The sequence below is a fragment of the Canis lupus genome, chromosome X, assembly GCF_048164855.1.
Source record: "Canis lupus baileyi chromosome X, mCanLup2.hap1, whole genome shotgun sequence".
Classification (NCBI taxonomy): Eukaryota; Metazoa; Chordata; class Mammalia; order Carnivora; family Canidae; genus Canis; species Canis lupus.
In genome coordinates, this window is record NC_132876.1 from 48,226,296 (window position 1) to 48,251,356 (window position 25,061).

General features: G+C 38.7%; 1 protein-coding gene across 1 annotated transcript in view; it reads left to right on the forward strand.

Moving 5' to 3' along the window:
* The window catches only part of LOC140627553 (T-complex protein 11-like X-linked protein 2), a 45,123-nt gene that overhangs the window by 7,732 nt on the left and 12,330 nt on the right, over window positions 1-25,061 (forward strand). The window contains 1 exon segment of the mRNA XM_072815936.1: window positions 24,896-24,998. Within this exon segment, the coding sequence (XP_072672037.1) occupies window positions 24,896-24,998 (103 nt within the window).

A 25,061-nucleotide genomic window follows, 5' to 3' on the forward strand; every position in this document is an offset into this window, starting at 1 on the left:
CATCTATTTCACCCATCCCCTCACCTACCTCCCCTATGGTAACCATCAGTTTGTTCTCTATAGTTAAGTCTGTTTAAAAAAAAAAAAAAAAGATTTTTTATCTTGGTTTGTTTCTATTTTTTCCTTTGCTCTTTTTTTTGGCTTCTTAAATTCCATACATTAGTGAAATCATATATTTGTCTTTCTTTGACTAGTTTCACATGGCATTATACCCTCTAGATCCATTCATGTTGTTGCAAATGGCAATATTTCATTCTTTTTTATTACTGAGTAGTATTTCATTGCGTATATACACACCACATCATCTTTATCCATTCATCTATGGACACTTGAATTGCTTCCATAATTTGGCTATTGTAAATAATGCTGCAATAAACATAGAGGTGCATATATCTTTTTGAATTAGTGCTTTCATACTCTTCGAGTAAATACCCAGTGGTGGAATTACTGGGTAATATGGAAATTTTATTTTTTATTTTTTTGAGGGACCTCCATACTGTCTTCCACAGTAACCGCACCACTGTGCACGGTTTGCATTCTCACGACAGTACACAGATGTTTTTTTCCCCACATCCTTGTAAACACTTGCTGTTTCTTGTGTATTTTGATTTTAGCCATTCTCACAGATGTGAAGTGATACTCATTGTGGCTTTGATTTCCATTTCCCTAATGATCAGGCATGTTGAGTATCTTTTCATGTGTTTGTTGGCCATCTGGATGTCTTCTTTGGAGAAATGTCTATTCATATATTCTGCACATTATTTAATTGGATTATTAATTTGTTGGATGTTGAGTTGTATAAGTTCTTTATATATTTTGGGTATTAACCCCTTATCAGATTCATTATTTGCAAATATTTTCTCTAATTAGGTAAGTTGTCTTTTTGTATTATTGGTGGTTTTCTTCATTGTACAAAAGCGTTTAATTTTGTTACAGTTCCAATAGTTTAACTTTGTGTTTGTTTCCCTGGCCGAAAGAGAAATATTAAGAAAAATATTTCTGTGGCTGATGTCAAAAAGATCACTACCCATGTTTTCTTTTAGGAATTTTAAGTCTCACTTTTAGGTCTTTAATCCACTTTGCGTTTATTTTTGTGTATGGTGTAAGAAAGTGGTCCAGTTTCATTCTTTTGCATATGGCTGTTCAGTTATCACAGCAGCATTTGTTGAAGAGATTGCCTCTTTCCCATTGCATATTCTTGCCTTCTTTGTCATAGATTAATTGACCATAAAAGTGGAGGATTATTTCTGGACTTTCTATTCTGATCCATTGATCTATGTGTCTATTTTTGTTCCAATACCATACTGTTCTGATTACTATAGATTTTAGTATATCTTGAAATCTGGAATTATGATACCTCCATTTTTATTCTTGTTTTCCAAGATTGCTTTGACTATTTGGGGTACTGTGTGGTTTCATACAAATTTTAGGATTATTTGCTCTAGTTCTATGAAAAAAAATGCTGTTGATATTTTGATACGGATTGCAGTAAATGTGTAGATTGCTTTGGGAAGTATGAACATTTTTAACAATACTTTTTCTTCCAACCTATGAGCATGGAATGTCTATGTGTTTGTATCATGTTCAATTTCTTTTATCAGTGTTTTATAGTTTTCAAAGTACAGGTCTTTCAATTCCCTTTTAAAATCTATTACTAGCCATTTTATTATTTTTGGTACAGTTGTAAATGGGATTGTTTCCTAATTTATTTCTGCTACTTCATTATTAGAGTAAGGAAATGGAACAGATTTCTGTATACTGATTTTGTATCCTGCAACTTTTCTAAATTCACTTATCAGTTCTAGGAGTTTTTTGGTGGAGTCTTTAGGGTTTTCCTTATATAGTATTATGCCATCTGCAGATAGTGAAAGTTTTATTTCTTCCTAACCAATTTGGATGCCCTTTATTTCTTTTTGTTGTCTGATTGCTATGGCTAGGACTTCCAGTACTACATTGAATTAAAGTAGTGAGAGTGGACATCCTTGCCTTGTTCCTGATCTTAGGGGAAAGCTCTGAGTTTTTCACTATTGAATATGATGTAGCTATGGATTTTTTTGTATATGGCCTTTATTATGTTGAGATATGTTCCCACCAAACATACTTTTTTGAGAGTTTTTATCATGAATGGATGTTATACTTTCTCAAATGCTTTTTCTACATCCATTGAAAAGATATGATTTTTTAGATTTAAAATCAATTATTTAACAGTGTATTATTAGTTTCAGAGGTAGAGTTTATTGTTTTGTCACCTGCATATAACTCCCAGTGCTTGGCGCCTCTGGGTGACACAGTTGATTAAGCATCCAACTCTTGATTTTGGCTCAGGTCATGATCTCAGGGTAATGAGATTGAGCCCTGTCTTGGGCTTTGTGCCCAGCATGGCGTCTGCTAAAGTTTCTCTCTCTCCCCTCTTCTTCTGCCCCTCCTTGCACTTTCTCTCAAATAAATAACTCTTTAAAAATAGCACGCAGGGCTTATTACATCAAGTGCCGTCCTTAATGCCCATCACCCAGTTACCCCATGAAAAGATGATATAGTTTTTACTTTTTCTCCTGTTAATGTGATTTATCATGTTGGTTTATTTGCAAATATTGTAGCATCATTGTATGCCAGGAATAAATCCTACCTGATGGTGGTGAATAATTTTTTCAAGTATTTATGGATTTGTTTTGCTAGTATTTTGTTGAGGACTTTTGATGTATGTATATCCAAGACACTGGCATGTAGATTTCTTTTAAATGTGTCTTTTAAAATTTCTTTATCTAAATTCCACTAAGTTAACATACACTGTAATACTGTCTTTAGGTGTCCAATTTTAGTGATTCAGCACTTCCATACAACTTCCATTGCTCATCATAACAAATGCATTCTTTAATCCCCATCACCTATTTAACCCATCTCCTCATCCCTCCCATCTGGTAACTATCAGTTTGTTGTCTATAATTAAGAATCTGTTTCTTTGTTTGCCTCTCTCTCTCTTTTTTCTGCTACGCTCATTTATTTTATATGAATGGAATAAAACTTGTCATAAAACTCTCTGGTTCCAACATGTCATTGCAAATGGCAAGATCTCATTCTTTTTTATGGCTAATAGTCCTATATTATATATAATATATATAACACATATATATACATATATACAATACATATATACATATATAATACATATATATACATATATACATATAAACATTTTCTTTTTTTTTTTTAAAGTGTTTCCTCATTAAATATTTATTAGTCACAAAGTGGAGAATTTTACATTTCCAAATCCTGGCAGACATTTCCTTGACAAAGTAATTAATGTGAACATCATCATAATGGGCCAGATTGATATTGCATACATTGGTATGCTGATAAATGTTTAACAACTGGCTGGAATGGCACAGGCAGTGGAGGGGGGGCACTACTGATTTGTAATATTTGCTGATTTCTGTAGTGTAAAAACTCCCCTGATAACTCATCTGCCTAGCTAGCTCAGTTGGTAGAGCATGATACTCTTGATCTCAGAATTGTGAGTCTGAGCTCCACATGTTACTTAGAGCCTACACACACACACACACAAAAATTATAAAAAAGCTTCCACAAAGACCAATTTCAAACCACCGTTGGTTTAACAACAGGCTGAAATTTTTACAATTGTTTGTTTTTTGCTGGTGCATACTGCCTTCAGCAGGCCCTGAGCCATGTGGCTCCTGATGTGAGGCACTGAGAAGGACAAAACACCACTCCTGAGGCATTCCCCTTGAAAATGTATAACCTGGAATCTCTTCACAAGGCAACACTACATGGATCTGAAATGAGAGATACTCTACCAAATAATTGGTCTATACTCTTCAAAAATGTCTAGGTCACAAAAGACCAGGAAAGACTGAGGAACTGTTCCAGAGTAAAAGAAACAAGAGTGTAACTAAATGTAACATGTGATCCTGGGTTGGGTTTTGGGGCCAGATAAGAAATATGCCTGGAAGGGCCAGGGCCAGATGGTAGTATCTTATCAATGTTAATTTCCTGATTTGGATGGTTACACAGAAGAACAGCACTGTCTTTAGTAAATGTACACTAGTATGTTTAGGAGTAATGGGGCATAATGGCTGCATCTTAAGTTTTGAATGGTTAAAAAAATAAGATCTATCATGCAGACTTTGAAAGAGATACAGATATATATAAAAGGATGATACAGCAAGTCATAAAATGTCAATAATTGGAGAACCTAGACAAAGAGTCTAACATTAGAGTACTTTGTACTATTGCAACTTTTTTTTTTTAGTTTTTATTTATTTATGATAGTCACAGAGAGAGAGAGAGAGAGAGAGAGAGGCAGAGACATAGGCAGAGGGAGAAGCAGGCTCCAGGCACCGGGAGCCCGACGTGGGATTCGATCCCGGGTCTCCAGGATCGCGCCCTGGGCCAAAGGCAGGCGCCAAACTGCTGCGCCACCCAGGGATCCCTGTACTATTGCAACTTTTATGAAGGTTTTACACTATTTCAGATCATAAGAAAAATGTTCCATGGTTTTCCCTAAGACTGGATCCCAAATTCTCACCTGCTGGGAAACAGGATGATTCACATCTCCAACAACATTCTCTTGGTTTGAATTTTGAAAAGTCTCCCTCCCCTTCCCTGGGAGCTGTGCCAGCTAAAAAAAATTAAAAAGCTCCAGGACCCAGGAGGATGGTGCTTGACCAAGGCATTCATCATGGGCCAGATAATGGAAACTGGTAAAATAAGCCGGGCAAGTCAGGGACTCTTAGTGTCTCTAGGTGTTAGATTTTTCCAGATCGGACAATTCACCTGACAAAGAGGGAAAAAAAATATTTAACCTTACTCTAAGAAATAAATAAATATAGACTACATAATTCAAATTACAAAATATGTTTTAACAGGAGGCTTTGCTTTAGTTTCCTTTAAATAAATAGCAAGTCCCCAGGTGCAGCATGATTTCATTTACAAAAATTCAACCAACACACAAGTTTTTCCAAAAAACATATGTCAGGGTACCTTTTGGGAAGTCCTACAGGAGGAATAAGTGAACTCAGTTTTAACAACTCTACTCCTGGCAGAAATATTACTTACTTCCAAGGTGGCTATAGCCTGTTTCCCAGATCTTAATAACTTAGTGTCTGGTTCTGTTGATGTTTTTAGTTCTCTGCTAGGACTCAGCCTATTGAACCTGGCATGCAGACAAGACTAGTAGCTGGTTTAATTTGCCAAATCAGAGATCACATCAAGTCCAGACCAGAGCCCTTACACTCCTGGGAGACGCCTGTAGTCATGACAACTTGCTACAGAAGTCCATTCTGCTCAGTTCCATTTTTACCACTTATTAAATGTAAATTGACTGAGTTGGTATCTATATACTATCTACTGGAGTTGGTTAAGGCAATAAATCGAAGACTGCCAGAATTAGGAGCTTAAAGGTCATCTTGTTCTATCTGGGTACCAGCCTGTGGTTGAGGGCCTCTAATCAGCAAGACTTTTTCCAGTGTCATAAACCAAATAGTGATAAACTACTAATGGAGAGAGGATTGGCTGCTGCCTTTGAGCTCAAGTGCAGGTGATGGGTGATGGATTAGAAGACATTTGAATCTGCCGGGGACTTCTAACAAATTATTCGATCCTCCTTCACTTCCTTTAGTCAAGTGAAGACAGGGCTGGCTTCTTGCCTTCCTTCTGAAAACCGGGCCAGGAGCCAGAATTTGATCACGTGAGGTCTTTTCTTTGGGGAAAACCCTGCTCCGTTCTCTCCTGCTTCAGCAACCAGCTCAATACATACAGGTTATATCCATTTGTTCAACATATCTTTCATTGAGTACTGACTAGGTTTGGGGCATGGAGCAAGATTCTGGGTTCACAATCATCAGTACCTGCCCACAGGGAACGTACAATCTGGCAGGAGGGAAGACTATAAACACAGAAATAAATATGTAATTACAAATTATGATAAGAGTCATGAAAGAAAAAAAGCAAGGTGCCATGGGAGATATTAACAGGTTAGGGGTCTAGGAAACTTTTCTGAGACAGGGACATTAAAGGTGAAGCCTGAAGGGTGAATAGGAATTAGTTAGACAAAAGTGAAAAGAAAGACTATCCTAGACAGTAAGACTCTGATGCAGCATATAGTTTGAGATATATGAGGAACAAAGGACCAGTGTGGCCAGAATCTGGTGCACTAGGGAAGCCTAGGGTTGGATGCTGCTGGAAGGGATCCAGGTTAAAGAGGATGCTATATGCCCTGTTGAAAATTTTGAGTTTTTTTAAGTGCACTGAGTAGTAAGCAATGGAATAACCTGATTTAATTTAATTTTTAAAAAGTCATCACTCTGTGAAAAATGAAATGAAGAAGGCAAAGAGAAGAAAGGAGAGATCAATTAAGAGGCTATTATAACTTAGACAAGAAGTGATAGTGGCTTGAACTCAGCCAACAGCAATACAGGTAGAGAGGTGTGGAGGATTTAAGATACATTTTTATGTGGAACAGGGAAGAGAGCAGTATCAATAATTTTGCTGAAAAATTCTACCTAGAGCAACTGGGAGGAATGGGATGGAGGTGCCACTTACCAAGATGGGAAAGACCAGGAAAAGATTGAAAGGGAAGAGATTGAGAGTTCAGAATTGCACATAGGTTTCTGAGATTCCTGTGAACCAACTAAGTGAATAAACTGGGGATCATCGGGAAATAAATGATACTTAAAAGCAAAGGAATGGATGAAACTACCTAGGAAAAGACTATTGAGTTGAGAGAAAAGTAGAGGAGAGAAGTAGAGATGTGAACAGAAGAGTGAAAAGCAGCAAAACTAAGCCCTGAAGAATTCCAACACAGATATTTGATAGAGAAGAGCCTCTGGAAAAGGGATCCTGAAAGGAGTGGCCAGAGAGAGAGGAGGAAACCAAGAGAGTTGATGTCCTGAGTTGAGAAAAAAGAATATTTTAAAAAGATGAGTTTGGTAGACTGTTTAAATGTTTGAGAGGTCAAGCAATGTGGAGGTGATTGATGACCTTCATGAGGTCAGTTTTGATAAAGAGATGGAGGTAGAAACCATACTGAAGTGGGTTCAAGACTGATTAACAGAAGGTAAAAACAGCTTGCAGAGGGAAGCAGAGGAATAGGGTAATAAATGGCTATCTTCTCACTTTGGCCACCTGGGCAGGTTAGCTACAAACTTATCCCCTCTCTCCTCCCAGGTTTTCATGGCAGCCTTTTTATCAATATCCAACAAGGTGCTGAACTTGATAGAGTTCACGGCCAGCTGTTTGAGTGTCCTCAGAGCAGCCTCCATTTCCCCAATGCCTATGAAGCCCTTATAGAAATCATAGGGTAAGCCTTTTGCACCAAAGACGGCTGGGTCATCAGAGCTGATCACCATGGTGTACCCAGTGGCCATCAGGACAGCAGCAGGGTGGTTTTGCGAGTCAGACACCAGTTTCAGAACCTGGTTGGAGATGGGACAGGCTTCAGTGGGAATATTCTTTTTCCAGGAGCCAGCCCAGACTGCTGGGTATTTAGTTAAAGCAAATCCATGGCCAATCCTGGTAGAGTTCAGTATTAGAGCATCCAGAAGGTTCCTATCTATGGAAGTACCCAGCCAGTCTGTGATCTGAATAAATGAGTTTGATTCCAATGAACCCAGGATGCTTTTTCACAACATATAAGCCATTTCTCTGTAAGTCCTCACTGACCGCTCTTGGTTATGGACGGTCCCATTCAGTTCATACACCACCAGTGTGATCTTGATTGAGCTCTTGGACCCTTCTAAGCCTCAGTTTCTGTGTCTGTAAAGTGCAGGCTTGCTATGCAGCCCAAGTGCTTTGTAAAGGTCAAGGCGAAGAAGGCCCCTGCTCCCAGTGTGATCTGGGTCAGACTATCTGCTATCTTACATCTTATTTATCCATTCATATATCAGTGAACACTTGGGCTGCTTCCATATCTGAGATATTATAAATAATACTGATATAGACATTGGGTGGATATATCCCTTTGGATTAATGTTCTTGTATTCTTTGGGTAAATATCTAGTAGTGCAATTACTGAATCATAAGATAGTTCTATTTTTAACTTTTTGAGGAACCTCCATACTGTTTTCCATAATGCCTGCACCAGTTTGCATTCCCACCAACAGTGCAAGAGTGTTCCTTTTGCTCCACATTCTCACCAGTACCTGTTGTTTCTTGTGTTGTTAATTTTAGCCATTCTTACAGATGTGAGGTGATTTGTGTGTTATCTCATTATAGTTTGATTTGCCTTTCCCTGATTATGAGTGATATTGAGCATCTTTTCATGTGCCTGTTGGCCATCTTGATGTCTTCTTTGGAAAAATATCTGTTTATGTCTTCTGCCCATTTTTAATTGGATTATTGTTTTTTGGATGTTGAGTTTTATGTTTTTTATATATTTTGGGTAGTAACCCTTTATCAGATAAGTCATTCGCAAATATTTTTCTCTCATTCTCTAGGTTGCCATTTGTTTTGTTGATCATTTCCTTCACTGTGCAGAAGCATTTTATTTTGATGACATCTCAATAGTGTATTTTTGCTTTTGTTTCCTTTGCCTAAGTAGACATATCTATTAAGAATTTGCCAAGGGTGATGTCAAAAAAGTTACTGCCTGTGTTCTCCCTTAGGATTTAAATGGTTTCATGTCTCACATTTAGGTCTTTAATCCATTTTGAATTAATATTTATGTGTGGTAAGAAAGTGATCCAGTTTCTTTTTTTTTTTTTTTTTTTTTTTTGTACGTAGCTGCCCAGTTTCCCTGGTATTTGTTGAAGAGACTGTCTTTTCTCATTGGGTAGTCTTGCATACTTTGTCAAAGATTAATTGACCATATAATTGTGAGTTCATTCTGGGTTTTCTATTCTGTTCTGTTGAACTCTGTGTTTTGTTTTGTTTTGTTTTGCCAGTACCATACAGTTTTGATCACCACAGTTTTCTAATATAGTTTAAGGTTCAGCTTTTCTTTGCTTTTTTTCTGTTTCTTTATTAAGTAGGCTGCATGCCCACCATGGTGTCCAGTGTGGGGCTTGGACTCACAACCCTGATATCAAGACTTGAGTCAGATGCTTAACTGACTGAGCCACCCAGGTGCCTCTTGCTTTTCTTTTTCAAGGTTGCTTTGGTTATTCACTGTCTTTTGTAGTTCCATACAAATTTTAAGATTGTTTGTTAGCTCTGTGAAAAACACTGTTGGTATTTTGATAAGAATTGCATTAAATGTGTAGATTGCTTCGGGTAGTATAGACATTTTAGCAATATTTGTTCTTCCAATCCATGAGCATGGAACGCCTTTCCATTCCTTTGTGTCATCTTCAATTTCCTTCATTGGTGTTTTATATTTTTCAGAGTACACATCTTTCACCTCTTTGGTTAGGTTTATTCCTAGGTATCTTATTGTTTTGGTGCAATTGTAAATGGGATTGATCTCTTATTTCTTTTTTCTGCTGCTTCATTATTGCTGTATAGAAATGCAGTGAATTTCTGTATGCTGATTTTGTATCCTGTGACTCTACTGAATTTGTGCATCTGTTCTAGCAATTTTTTGGTGGAGTTTTTTGGGACTCCATATAGAGTATCATGTCATCTGCAAATAGTGAAAGTTTGACTTCTTCCTTGCTGATTTGGATGCCATTTATTTCTTTTTGTTGTTTGATTGGTGTGACTAGGACTTCTAGTGCTATGTTGAACAACAGTGGTGAGCGTGGACATCCTTGTTGTGTTCCCAACCATAGAGGAAAACCTCTCAGTTGCTCCCCATTGAGGAGGATATTAGTTGTGGGTTTTTTTTTTGGTATATGGCCTTGATTATGTTGAGGTTATCTTCCCTCTAAACCTACGTTGTTGAGGGTTTTTATCATGAATGGATGTTGTACTTTGTCAAGAGCTTTTTCTTCCTCTCTTTTTTTAAAGATTTTATTTATTTATTCATGAGAGAAACACACACACAGAGAGAAGCAGATACATAGACAGAGGGAGAAGCAGGCTCCATGCAGGGAGCCCTATGTGGGACTCAATCCTGGGACTCTGGGATCACGCCCTGAGCTGAAGGCAGACGCTCAACCACTGAGCCACCCAGGCGTCCCAGTCAAAAGCTATTTCTACATCTACTGAGAGAATCATATGGTTCTTATCCTTTCTTTAGAAATGTGGTATATCACGTTGATATATTTGCAAGTATTGAACCACTCTTGCAGCCCAGGAATAAATCCCACTTGATCATGGTGAATGATTCTTTTAATGTACTATTGGATTCATTTTGCCAGTATTTTATTGAGAATATTGTGGGTTTATTTTAAATCTGGTTTTGGTATTAGGGTAATGCTGGACTTGTAAAATAAATTTGGAAGCTTTCCTTCCTCTTATATTTTTTGGAATAGTTTGAGAAGAATAGATATTAACTCTTCTTAAAATGTTTAGTAAAATTCACCTGTGAAGCTATCTGCCCTCGGCCTTTTAAGAGTTTTTTGATTAATGATTCAATTTCATTGCTAGTAGTTTGTCTGTTTCTACCTGATTCAGTTTGGGGATGTTTTATGTTTCTACGAATTTATTTCTTTTATATTGTCCAATATGCTGGCATACAATTTTTCACAACATTCTCTTATAATTGTTTATATTTCTGTGATGTCAGTTGTTATTTGTCTTCTTCTATTTCTAATGTTATTTATTTGAATCCTCTCTTCTTTTTGATGAATCTGGTTAAAGGTTTATCAATTTTGTTGATTTTTTTTTCAGAGAAACAGCTCCTGGCTTCATCAATCTATTGTATTATTTTTTCATGCACTATTTCATTTATTTCTTACCTTATCTTTATTATATAGGTCCTATGCTAGCTTTGGGCTTTGTTTGATCTTCTTTTTCTAACTTCTTTAGGAATAAGGTTAAGTTGTTTATTTGAAAATTTTCTGGCTTGTTGAAGTAGGTTTGTATTGCTATAATCTTCCTACTTAGAAGAGCATTTGCTGAATCCCAAAGATTTTGGACTATTTTCTTTTGATTTTCATTTGTCTTCGTGTGTTTTTTGATTTCCTATTTGATTTCTTGGTTGTCTCATTTATTGTTTAGTAGCATGTTATTTAACCTCTATATATTTGTGACCTTTTCAGATTTTTTCTTGTGGTTGATTTATAGTTTTGTAGCCTTATGGTCAGAAAAGATACATATTATGATTTCAAATTTTGTGAAATTGTTGAGACTTATTTTGTGGCCTAATAAATTATCTACTCTGGAGAATGTTCCATGTATGCTTGAAAAGAATGTATATTCCACTGTTTTGGTTTGAATGTTCTGAATATATCTGTTAGATCCAACTGGTTCAATGTGTCATTCAAAGTCACTGTTTCGGCCATCAGGGAAATATAAATCAAAACCACAATGAGATACCACCTCACACCAGTGAGAATGAGGAAAATTAACAAGGCAGGAAACCACAAATGTTGGAGAGGATGCAGAGAAAAGGGAACCCTCTTACACTGTTGGTGGGAATGTGAAATGGTGCAGCAACTCTGGAAAACTGTGTGGAGGTTCCTCAAAGAGTTAAAAATAGAACTGCCCTATGACCCAGCAATTGCACTGTTGGGGGATTTACCCCAAAAATGCAGATGCAATGAAACGCCGGGACACCTGCACCCCAATGTTTCTAGCAGCAATGTCCACAATAGCCAAACTGTGGAAGGAGCCTCGGTGTCCATCGAAAGATGAATGGATAAAGAAGATGTGGTTTATGTATACAATGGAATATTACTCAGCCATTAGAAATGACAAATACCCACCATTTGCTTCAACGTGGATGGAACTGGAGGGTATTATGCTGAGTGAAATAAGTCAATCGGAGAAGGACAAAAATTATAAGTTCTCATTCATTTGGGGAATATAAATAATAGTGAAAGGGAATAGAAGGGAAGGGAGAAGAAATGGGTAGGAAATATCAGAAAGGGAGACAGAACATGAAGACTCCTAACTCTGGGAAACGAACTAGGGGTGGTGGAAGGGGAGGAGGGTGGGGGGTGGGGGTGAATGGGTGACCAGCACTGAGGGGGGGCACTTGATGGGATGAGCACTGGGTGTTATTCTGTATGTTGGCAAATTGAACACCAATAAAAAATAAATTTAAATAAATAAATAAATAAATAAATACATGCAACTGAAAAAAAAAGTCACTGTTTCCTTGTTGGTTTTCTGATTCAATGATCTATCCATTGAACTAAGTAGAGTAGTAAAGTCCACTACTATTATTGTTTACTATGGAAATAGATTGCGTTCTTGTATTTTGATTTTGTAGGTCATAAATGATAGGTCTAGGATAGATTTGAAAGAATCAATTCTTTAGCGCTGGGATTGTTCTGTTCTTTTTCAGGAGTGTCTGTTGACATAAGAATGTCACTGATGTAGGGTGAAATTCTTTAAATCTTTAATAACAGTGTTTTTTTGTATGCATAGAGGCATGAGGTATCTTCCACACCTTATGGTAGGCATTTATTTGAGGTTTTGGTTTGAATAGTCTAATCTTATAGAAACAAGAACTGCAATTATCTTAATAATCTCTAATGAATTTAATGAAACAGCAATCCGAAATCTGTCCCAATCTAGTTAGTTGACTCCTGAATACTGAAATGGGGAAAACAGTTGGAAGCCATGATAGTATTAAGTTGAATCATATATGTTTATCTAGTGGCCACTTGGGGTCACTGCTAGTAAACAAAATGGCACAATTCTTAGTTCATAGTGTCTTTCAGATAAATGAATGAATGCATTGATTAAATGGTGTATTTTAACATATGTAGCGTTTTAGTCAAAGTAGAAAGGAGATATGGACTGATGGTACTAATTTGTTGAAAGACTTTTTAAAATAAGTAAATATGTGTAAGTAGAGCATCTCTTTGCCATGAGTTTAGAATTCTTTTTTTTTTTTTGAGAGAGAGAGAGAGAGAAAGAGAGACAGAAAGAAAGAGAGAGAGAGAAAGCATGTGAGCAGTGGGAAGGGGCAGAGGGAGAAAGAGAATCTTAAGCAGGCTCCACAGCCTGTGTGGAACCAGATGCTGGGCTCCATCTCACAACACTAAGATCATGATCTGAGCTGAAATTAGGGGTCAGACACTTAACAACTGAGCCACCCTGGTGCCCCAAGTTTCACAATTCTTAAATTGTGTTTTATTATATCTTGGGGAGAAAGTTATCTCTGAACAAATTATGGAACTATATTGAAAGTGAGTGAGAAAATAGCTTATTATATGTTTTTTATATGCCAAGTATACTAAATAACAATTACAAATAGTATATGTACTTACTATGAATTACTGCTATAAGTAAGTAGTCTGTAAAAAATTTCAGAACAATGGTTCCAAAATTCCAATGGTAGAGTGAAAAAAATAGTGTTTACCAATCTTGAATGAAATAAAACAAAGATTTTGTAATGAGTTTTTGAAGTAAAATTAAATTGTCTTCCTCAGTCATTTCACTTAGCATAATACCTTCTAGATCTATTCATGTTATCCCAAATGGCACAATCTTATCTTTTTTTAAAGCTGCATAATATTTTAGTGTGTGTGTGTGAGTGCACGCGCACGCGCGTGCGCAGCTTATATGCTACATCTTCCTAACCATTTTTTTTTATTGGTGTTCAATTTACTAACATACAGAATAACCCCCAGTGCCCGTCACCCATTCACTCCCACCCCCCGCCCTCCTCCCCTTCTACCACCCCTAGTTCGTTTCCCAGAGTTAGCAGTCTTTACGTTCTGTCTCCCTTTCTGATATTTCCCACACATTTCTTCCCCCTTCCCTTATATTCCCTTTCACTATTATTTATATTCCCCAAATGAATGAGAACATATAATGTTTGTCCTTCTCCGACTGGCTTACTTCACTCAGCATAATACCCTCCAGTTCCATCCACGTTGAAGCAAATGGTGGGTATTTGTCATTTCTAATAGCTGAGTAATATTCCATTGTATACATAAACCACATCTTCTTTATCCATTCATCTTTCGTTGGACACCGAGGCTCCTTCCACAGTTTGGCTATCGTGGCCATTGCTGCTATAAACATCGGGGTGCAGGTGTCCCGGCGTTTCACTGCATCTGTATCTTTGGGGTAAATCCCCAACAGTGCAATTGCTGGGTCGTAGGGCAGGTCTATTTTTGACTCTTTGAGGAACCTCCACACAGTTTTCCAGAGTGGCTGCACCAGTTCACATTCCCACCAACAATGTATGAGGGTTCCCTTTTCTTCACATCCTCTCCAACATTTGTTGTTTCCTGCCTTGTTAATTTTCCCCATTCTCACTGGTGTGAGGTGGTATCTCATTGTGGTTTTGATTTGTATTTCCCTGATGGCAAGTGATGCAGAGCATTTTCTCATGTGCATGTTGGCCATGTCTATGTCTTCCTCTGTGAGATTTCTGTTCATGTATTTTGCCCATTTCATGATTGGATTGTTTGTTTCTTTGGTGTTGAGTTTAATAAGTTCTTTATAGATCTTGGAAACTAGCCCTTTATGTGATATGTCATTTGCAAATATCTTCTCCCATTCTGTAGGTTGTCTTTGAGTTTTGTTGACTGTATCCTTTGCTGTGGAAAAGCTTCTTATCTTGATGAAGTCCCAATAGTTCATTTTTGCTTTTGTTTCTTTTGCCTTCGTGGATATATCTTGCAAGAAGTTACTATGGCCGAGTTCAAAAAGGGTGTTGCCTGTGTTCTTCTCTAGGATTTTGATGGAATCTTGTCTCACATTTAGATCTTTCATCCATTTTGAGTTTATCTTTGTGTATGGTGAAAGAGAGTGGTCTAGTTTCATTCTTCTGCATGTGGATGTCCAATTTTCCCAGCACCATTTATTGAAGAGACTGTCTTTCTCCCAATGGATAGTCTTTCCTCCTTTATCGAATATTAGTTGCCCATAAAGTTCAGGGTCCACTTCTGGATTCTCTATTCTGTTCCACTGATCTATGTGTCTGTTTTTGTGCCAGTACCACACTGTCTTGATGACCACAGCTTTGTAGTACAACCTGAAATCTGGCATTGTGATGCCCCCAGATATGGTTTTCTTTTTTAAAATTCCCCTGGCTATTCGGGGTCTTTTCTGATTCCACACAAATCTTATAATAATTTGTTCTAACTCTCTGAAGAAAGTCCATGGTATTTTGATAGGGATTGCATTAAACGTGTATATTGCCCTGGGTAACATTGACATTTTCACAATATTAATTCTGCCAATCCATGAGCATGGAATATTTTTCCATCTCTTTGTGTCTTCCTCAATTTCTTTCAGAAGTGTTCTATAGTTTTGAGGGTATAGATCCTTTACATCTTTGGTTAGGTTTATTCCTAGGTATCTTATGTTTTTGGGTGCAATTGTAAATGGGATTGACTCCTTAATTTCTCTTTCTTCCGTCTCATTGTTAGTGTATAGAAATGCCACTGACTTCTGGGCATTGATTTTGTATCCTGCCACGCTACCGAATTGCTGTATGAGTTCTAGCAATCTTGGGGTGGAGACTTTTGGGTTTTCTATGTAGAGTATCATGTCATCGGCAAAGAGGAAGAGATTGACTTCTTCTTTGCCAATTTGAATGCCTTTAATGTCTTTTTGTTGTCTGATTGCCAAGGCTAGGACTTCCAGTACTATGTTGAACAGCAGTGGTAAGAGTGGACATCCCTGTCTTGTTCCTGATCTTAGGGGAAAGGCTCCCAGTGCTTCCCCATTGAGAATGATATTTGCTGTGGGCTTTTCATAGATGGCTATTAAGATGTCGAGGAATGTTCCCTCTATCCCTACACTCTGAAGAGTTTTGATCAGGAATGGATGCTGTATTTTGTCAAATGCTTTCTCTGCATCCAATGAGAGGATCATATGGTTCTTGGTTTTTCTCTTGCTGATATGATGAATCACATTGATTGTTTTACGGGTGTTTTTTTTTTTTTTATTGGTGTTCAATTTACTAACATACAGAATAACACCCAGTGCCCGTCACCCATTCACTCCCACCCCCCGCCCTCCTCCCCTTCTACCACCCCTAGTTCGTTTCCCAGAGTTAGCAGTCTTTACGTTCTGTCTCCCTTTCTGATATTTCCCACACATTTCTTCTCCCTTCCCTTATTTTCCCTTTCACTATTATTTATATTCCCCAAATGAATGAGAACATATAATGTTTGTCCTTCTCCGACTGACTTACTTCACTCAGCATAATACCCTCCAGTTCCATCCACGTTGAAGCAAATGGTGGGTATTTGTCATTTCTAATAGCCGAGTAATATTCCATTGTATACATAAACCACATCTTCTTTATCCATTCATCTTTCGTTGGACACCGAGGCTCCTTCCACAGTTTGGCTATCGTGGCCACTGCTGCTAGAAACATCGGGGTGCAGGTGTCCTGGCGTTTCATTGCATTTGTATCTTTGGGGTAAATCCCCAACAGTGCAATTGCTGGGTCGTAGGGCAGGTCTATTTTTAACTGTTTGAGGAACCTCCACACAGTTTTCCAGAGTGGCTGCACCAGTTCACATTCCCACCAACAGTGTAAGAGGGTTCCCTTTTCTCCGCATCCTCTCCAACATTTGTTGTTTCCTGCCTTGTTAATTTTCCCCATTCTCACTGGTGTGAGGTGGTATCTCATTGTAGTTTTGATTTGTATTTCCCTGATGGCAAGTGATGCAGAGCATTTTCTCATATGCATGTTGGCCATGTCTATGTCTTCCTCTGTGAGATTTCTGTTCATGTCTTTTGCTCATTTCATGATTGGATTGTTTGTTTCTTTGGTGTTGAGTTTAATAAGTTCTTTATAGATCTTGGAAACTAGCCCTTTATCTGATAGGTCATTTGCAAATATCTTCTCCCATTCTGTAGGTTGTCTTTGAGTTTTGTTGACTGTATCCTTTGCTGTGCAAAAGCTTCTTATCTTGATGAAGTCCCAATAGTTCATTTTTGCTTTTGTTTCTTTTGCCTTTGTGGATGTTTCTTGCAAGAAGTTACTATGGCCGAGTTCAAAAAGGGTGTTGCCTGTGTTCTCCTCTAGGATTTTGATGGAATCTTGTCTCACATTTAGATCTTTCATCCATTTTGAGTTTATCTTTGTGTATGGTGAAAGAGAGTGGTCTAGTTTCATTCTTCTGCATGTGGATGTCCAATTTTCCCAGCACCATTTATTGAAGAGACTGTCTTTCTCCCAATGGATAGTCTTTCCTCCTTTATCGAATATTAGTTGCCCATAAAGTTCAGGGTCCACTTCTGGATTCTCTATTCTGTTCCACTGATCTATGTGTCTGTTTTTGTGCCAGTACCACACTGTCTTGATGACCACAGCTTTGTAGTACAACCTGAAATCTGGCATTGTGATGCCCCCAGATATGGTTTTCTTTTTTAAAATTCCCCTGGCTATTCGGGGTCTTTTCTGATTCCACACAAATCTTATAATAATTTGTTCTAACTCTCTGAAGAAAGTCCATGGTATTTTGATAGGGATTGCATTAAACGTGTATATTGCCCTGGGTAACATTGACATTTTCACAATATTAATTCTGCCAATCCATGAGCATGGAATATTTTTCCATCTCTTTGTGTCTTCCTCAATTTCTTTCAGAAGTGTTCTATAGTTTTGAGGGTATAGATCCTTTACATCTTTGGTTAGGTTTATTCCTAGGTATCTTATGTTTTTGGGTGCAATTGTAAATGGGATTGACTCCTTAATTTCTCTTTCTTCCGTCTCATTGTTAGTGTATAGAAATGCCACTGACTTCTGGGCATTGATTTTGTATCCTGCCACGCTACCGAATTGCTGTATGAGTTCTAGCAATCTTGGGGTGGAGACTTTTGGGTTTTCTATGTAGAGTATCATGTCATCGGCAAAGAGGGAGAGATTGACTTCTTCTTTGCCAATTTGAATGCCTTTAATGTCTTTTTGTTGTCTGATTGCCGAGGCTAGGACTTCCAGTACTATGTTGAACAGCAGTGGTAAGAGTGGACATCCCTGTCTTGTTCCTGATCTTAGGGGAAAGGCTCCCAGTGCTTCCCCATTGAGAATGATATTTGCTGTGGGCTTTTCATAGATGGCTATTAAGATGTCGAGGAATGTTCCCTCTATCCCTACACTCTGAAGAGTTTTGATCAGGAATGGATGCTGTATTTTGTCAAATGCTTTCTCTGCATCCAATGAGAGGATCATATGGTTCTTGGTTTTTCTCTTGCTGATATGATGAATCACATTGATTGTTTTACGGGTGTTGAACCAGTTTGTGTCCCAGGGATAAATCCTACTTGGTCATGGTGAATAATTTTTTTAATGTACTGTTGGATCCTATTGGCCAGTATCTTGTTGAGAATTTTTGCATCCATGTTCATCAGGGATATTGGTCTGTAATTCTCCTTTTTGGTGGGGTCTTTGTCTGGTTTTGGAATTAAGGTGATGCTGGCCTCGTAGAACGAATTTGGAAGTACTCCATCTCTTTCTATCTTTCCAAACAGCTTTAGGAGAATAGGTATGATTTCTTCTTTAAACGTTTGATAGAATTCCCCTGGGAAGCCATCTGGCCCTGGACTCTTGTGTCTTGGGAGGTTTTTGATGACTGCTTCAATTTCCTCCCTGGTTATTGGCCTGTTCAGGTTTTCTATTTCTTCCTGTTCCAGTTTTGGTAGTTTGTGGCTTTCCAGGAATGCGTCCATTTCTTCTAGATTGCCTAATTTATTGGCGTATAGCTGTTCATAATATGTTTTTAAAATCGTTTGTATTTCCTTGGTGTTGGTAGTGATCTCTCCTTTCTCATTCATGATTTTATTAATTTGAGTCTTCTCTCTCTTCTTTTTAATAAGGCTGGCTAATGGTTTATCTATCTTGTTAATTCTTTCAAAGAACCAACTCCTGGTTTTGTTGATCTGTTCCACAGTTCTTCTGGTCTCGATTTCGTTGAGTTCTGCTCGAATCTTTATTAACTCCCTTCTTCTCCTGGGTGTAGGATCTATTTGCTGTTTTTTCTCTAGCTCCTTTATGTGTAAGGTTAGCTTTTGTATTTGAGTTCTTTCCAGTTTTTGAATGGATGCTTGTATTGCGATGTATTTCCCCCTTAGGACTGCTTTTGCTGCATCCCAAAGATTTTGAACGGTTGTATCTTCATTCTCATTAGTTTCCATGAATCTTTTTAATTCTTCCTTAATTTCCTGGTTGGCCCTTTTATCTTTTAGCAGGATGGTCCTTAACCTCCACGTGTTTGAGGTCCTTCCAAACTTCTTGTTGTGATTTAGTTCTAATTTCAAGGCATTATGGTCTGAGAATATGCAGGGGACAATCCCAATCTTTTGGTATCGGTTCAGACCCGATTTGTGACCCAATATGTGGTCTATTCTGGAGAAAGTTCCATGTGCGCTTGAGAAGAATGTGTATTCTGTTGAGTTTGGATGTAAAGTTCTGTAAATATCTGTGAAATCCATCTGGTCCAGTGTATCATTTAAAGCTCTCGTTTCTTTGGAGATGTTGTGCTTAGAAGACCTATCGAGTATAGAAAGAGCTAGATTGAAGTCACCAAGTATAAGTGTATTATTATCTAAGTATTTCTTCACTTTGGTTAATAATTGATTTATATATTTGGCAGCTCCCACATTCGGTGCATATATATTGAGGATTGTTAAGTCCTCTTGTTGAATAGATCCTTTAAGTATGATATAGTGTCCCTCTTCATCTCTCACTACAGTCTTTTGGGTAAATTTTAGTTTATCTGATATAAGGATGGCTACCCCTGCTTTCTTTTGAGGGCCATTCGAATGGTAAATCGTTCTCCAACCTTTTATTTTCAGGCTGTAGGTGTCCTTCTGTCTAAAATGAGTCTCTTGTAGACAGCAAATAGATGGGTCCTGCTTTTTTATCCAGTCTGACACCCTGCGCCTTTTGATGGGGTCATTAAGCCCGTTCCCATTCAGAGTTACTATTGAGAGATATGAGTTTAGTGTCATCATGTTATCTATTCAGTCCTTGTTTTTGTGGACTGTTCCACTGAACTTCTTCTTAAAGGGGAATTTTAAGAGTCCCCCTTAAAATTTCTTGCAGAGCTGGTTTGGAGGTCACATATTCTTTTAGTTGCTGCCTGTCTTGGAAGCTCTTTATCTCTCCTTCCATTTTGAATGAGAGCCTTGCTGGATAAAGTATTCTGGGTTGCATGTTCTTCTCATTTAGGACCCTGAATATATCCTGCCAGCCCTTTCTGGCCTGCCAGGTCTCTGTGGAGAGGTCTGCTGTTACCCTAATACTCCTCCCCATAAAAGTCAGGGATTTCTTGTCTCTTGCTGCTTTAAGGATCATCTCTTTATCTTTGGAATTTGCAAGCTTCACTATTAAATGTCGAGGTGTTGAACGGTTTTTATTGATTTTAGGGGGGATCTCTCTATTTCCTGGATCTGAATGCCTGTTTCCCTTCCCAGATTAGGAAAGTTTTCAGCTAGAATTTGTTCAAATACATATTCTGGCCCTCTGTCCCTTTCGGCGCCCTCGGGAACCCCAATTAAACGTAGGTTTTTCTTTCTCAGGCTGTCGTTTATTTCCCTTAATCTATCCTCATGGTCTTTTAATTGTTTGTCTCTTTTTTCCTCAGTTTCCCTCTTTGCTATCAACTTGTCTTCTATGTCACTCACTCGTTCTTCCACCTCGTTAACCCTCGTCGTTAGGACTTCTAGTTTGGATTGCATCTCATTCAATTGATTTTTAATTTCTGCCTGATTAGCTCTAAATTCTGCAGTCATGAAGTCTCTTGAGTCCTTTTTGCTTTTTTCTAGAGCCACCAGTAGCTGTATAATAGTGCTTCTGAATTGGCTTTCTGACATTGAATTGTAATTCAGATTTTGTAACTCTGTGGGAGAGAGGACTGTTTCTGATTCTTTCTTTTGAGGTGAGGTTTTCCTTCTAGTCATTTTGCTCAGTGCAGAGTGGCCAAAAGCAAGTTGTATTGGGAAAAAGAGAAAAAGAGAGGAGAGAAAGAAGGAAAGAAAAGAGAAAGAGAAAAAAAAGGGAAGAAAAAAAAACGAAAAAAAAAGAAGAAAAAGAGAAAGAAAAAGAAAGGAGAAAAAAAGGGGGTGGAGGAAGGAAACAAATCAAAAAGCAAAAAAAAAAAAAAAAAAAATAGGAACCACGGGGCAGTATCTTCTGATTCTGTGTACTTTTAAGTCCCTTGGCTTCTCCTGGAAGTTGTCAGTCAGTCTAGCTGGTGTTCTTGGGGAGGGGCCTGTTGTGCTGATTTTCAGGTGTTAGCAGTTGGGGGAGCTGCTGTGCCCCTGCCTGGTGCAGGGCTCAGTGGGGGTTGTTTACCCCGTGAGGCCGCAGGAGGAACAGCCCCAGTGGCGGGGCAGCTCTGGAAACCTGGATTCAGCTCCGGCAGGAACTCCGTCTGCAGGGCCTGGAGGCTCCGGGGCGGGGCCGCTGATCTGCTCAGCTCGGGGCAGGAGCGTCCTTGCTGTCCTGGGCCCTCCCGGCCTCTGCCTGTCCCGGGGGGAGGCCGGATCCTGGGCTGTGTCCCGGCGCCCTGTGCTCCGGAGCCTGCGCTGGTGGATTCGCGCTCCCGGGCGGTGCAACCCCCTCCGCGGAGCTGCCGCCCGAGCCACTCCGAGCTGCTCCTGGAACCGCGCAGCCCCCTCTGCACGGAGCCTCTTCCTCTGCCCGAGCCCCCCGAGCTGCTCCCGGGGCCGTGCAGCCCCCTCCGCGGAGCCGCCGCCCGAGCCCCTGAGCTGCTCCGGGTTCCGCCGTGCTTGCTGCAGCCCTTAGGGAGCTTGGCGCACTCTCCTGGGCGCGCAGTTGCTGTTACTGTCCCGGGGAACCCGAGGGCATCCCCGCCCTCCTGGGTCCTGCTCCAACTCCCTGGAGCCCCTTTCCGCCCGGCAAGGTCGGTGCAGCTCCTGCTTCTCCGGGACGGGGCTCTCCTGTCCTGGGGACACTCGCCCCGGCCTCAGCCCGGCTCCTCGCGGGGCCCCTCCCCCTTGGAGGCCTTTGTTTCTTTATTTCTTTTTCCCCGTCTTCCTACCTTGATAGAAGCGCGAACTCTTCTCACTGTTGCATTCCAGCTGGTCTCTCTTTAATTCTCAGGCCGAATTCATAGATTTTCAGGATGATTGGAAGGTTTTCTAGGTAATTTGGTGGAGACAGGTGATTTGGAGACCCTACTCTTCCGCCATCTTGCTCCTCCTCCTTCCTAACCATTTGTCTACCAATACACACTTAGGGTTAAAAGGATGATGGGTATTAAGGAGGGTGCTTGTTGTGATGAGCACTGGGTGTTATATGTAAATGATGAATCACTAAATTCTACTCCTGAAACCAATGTTACCTGCATGTTAACTAGAATTTAAATCAAAGGTTGAAAGAAAAAAATAAACAGGTTGCTTCCATACCTTGGCTATTGTGAATAATGCAGTAGCAAACATAGGAGTGCACATATCTTTTCAAATTAGTGTTTTTATTTTTCTTTTTTTAAAGATTTTATTTATTTATTCATGGAAGACACACACAGAGAGAGGCAGAGACATAGGCAGAGGGAGAAGCAGGCTCCCTGCAAGGAGCTCGAAGTGGGACTTGATCCTGGGTCTCCCGGATCACATCCTGAGCTGAAGGTGGCGCTAAACCGCTGAGCCACTCAGGCTGCCTTCTTTTCTTTTGGTTAAATACCCAGCCATGGAATTATTCAATCATATGGTATTTCTATTTTTAATTTCTTGAGGAGAAATTTCTTAAGTGGCTGTACCTGTTTACATTCCTACCAACAGCATATTGAGGGTTCCTATTTCTCCACATCATTGCCAACACTTGTAATTTCTTGTCTTTTTGATTTGCCATTCTGACAGGTATAAGGAATATCTCATTGTGATTTTCATTTGCATTTATTGATAATTAGTGATGTTGAGAATCTTTTCATGTGTCTATTTGCCATCTGTAGGTCTTTTTTGGAAAAATGCCATATGATTTTACTCATGTGGAATCTAAAAAAAACCGAGATGAATAAACACACCTGTAAGTACAAAGAACAAACTGATGGTTGCCAGAAGGGAGGGGGTAGGGGATGGGCAAAATGAGTAATGGTGAGTGAGAGATGTAGGCTTCCAGTTAAGCAGTGAATAAGTCATGGGAATAAAAGGCACAACATAAGGAATATAGTCATGATAATATAATAATGATGTATGGTGACAGACGATAGCTACACTTGTGTTGAACATAGCTCAGTGTATAAACTCATCAAATCACTATGTTGTACATCTGAAACTAATTTAACATTGTGTGTCAACTATACTCAAAGAATATAAATTGAGCCCATTTAAAAAATTGTTTACTTTCTGCCTTTTGGGATGTTAAATATATATATATATTTTTTAATAAAATGATTATTTGGATAATGGTAAGGTAGTTTTTTGTTTGTTTGGATTGATGTCCATATGTGGAAAAATAATAATTGGCAAATTATTCTCAGTCAGTCATTTTTTGAAATTTTATTATTCTGTGGAATCCTCATATTTGAGGGCCATATCTTAGGCATGGTTCTCCTTTAGAGCTACCTAGTAAGATTTGGGGTGTTATCTATAAAGAGACTCTCATCTAATGTGTCTTCCTATCTCATCATAGGTAAGAAGTTAATAGTAGAAACTGTTTTTTGAGTGTTGAGTTTGGTAAGTTCTTTAAGATTTTGGATACTAACCCTTTATCAGATATGTCATTTGCAGATATCTTCTCCCATTCCAAAGGTTGCCTTTTAATTTTGTTGATTATTTCTTTCACTGTGCAGAAGCTTTTTATCTTGATGAGGTCCCCAATAGTTTATCTTTGCTTTTGTTCCCCTTGCCTTAGGATACATATATATTAAGAAGTTGCTATGGCTGATGTCAAAGAGGTTACTGTCTATGTTCTCTAAGATTTTGATGGTTTCCTTTCTCACATTTAGGTCTTTCATCTATCTTGAATTTATTCCCAATGTTTATAGCAGGATTATCAACAATAGCCAAATTATGGAAGGAGCCAAAATGTCCATACACTGATAGATGGGTAAAGAAGATGTGGTGTGTATATGTATAGGAATGTTACTCAGCCATAAAAAAAGGAATGAAATCCTGCCATTTGCCATGATGTGGATAGAGCTAGAGAATATTATGCTAAGTGAAATAAGTCAGTCAGTGAAAGACAAATAGCATATGATTTCATTCATATGTGGCCTTTAAGAAAACAAAACAGATGAATATAGGGGGAAAAGAGAGAGAGGGCAAACCATAAAACAGACTCTTAACTATAGAGAGCAAACAGAGATGCTGGAGGAGATGTGGACTCAGGAATGGATGAGTGATGGGTATTAAGTGTTTGTGATGAGCACTGATGTAAGTGATGCATCACTAACTTCTACTCCTGAAACTAACAAAGAATAGAAATAGTAGCTTTTAGAAAATTATTTGTTTGTTTGTTTGTTTTAAGTAGGCTCCATGCCTAGCATGAAGCCCAATATGGGACTTGAATTCACAACCCTGAGATCAAGACCTAAGCTGAGATCAAGAGTCAGATGCTTAACTGACTGAGCCACCCAGGTCCTCCTGGAAATTTGTTTATTTAAACTATGATTTATCAATGTTTCTTTGCTGTTTTTTTTTTTTACTTACTATTTTGACATTACAAGCAAAGGGTTCCGAAATCAGTTTTACTTTTTGCTTTTCAAAAACTCCTCTTCATGCTTAACTTCTCTGAGAATTCCAATGCTTTTGAAGGGCAAAGAGTTTAGAAAACCTCAAATACTAGAATGATCAAATGAATCTATGTAAGATCTGCTTGATGGATCTAAATTTGGGAGCCTTACTTCACTGAGTGAATCTCTAAATAAAATAGAAATTCTATTAGTGTGGGTTCTCTGTTGATGAATGCTATACATTTTTCTAGAGAGCAGACCTGAAGTACTTTCTGTCACAGATGTGATAGAGACAGTTAACGAAATTTCTAAACTTAACATTGCTCATGAAATCGTGGTAAACCAAGATTTCTATATGGAAGAGAGTGTTTTAGCTCCTAACAGGTATGGACTCATCTATTGTTTTTTTCACTTTACTCCTGGGATAGGTACATACTACAAATGACC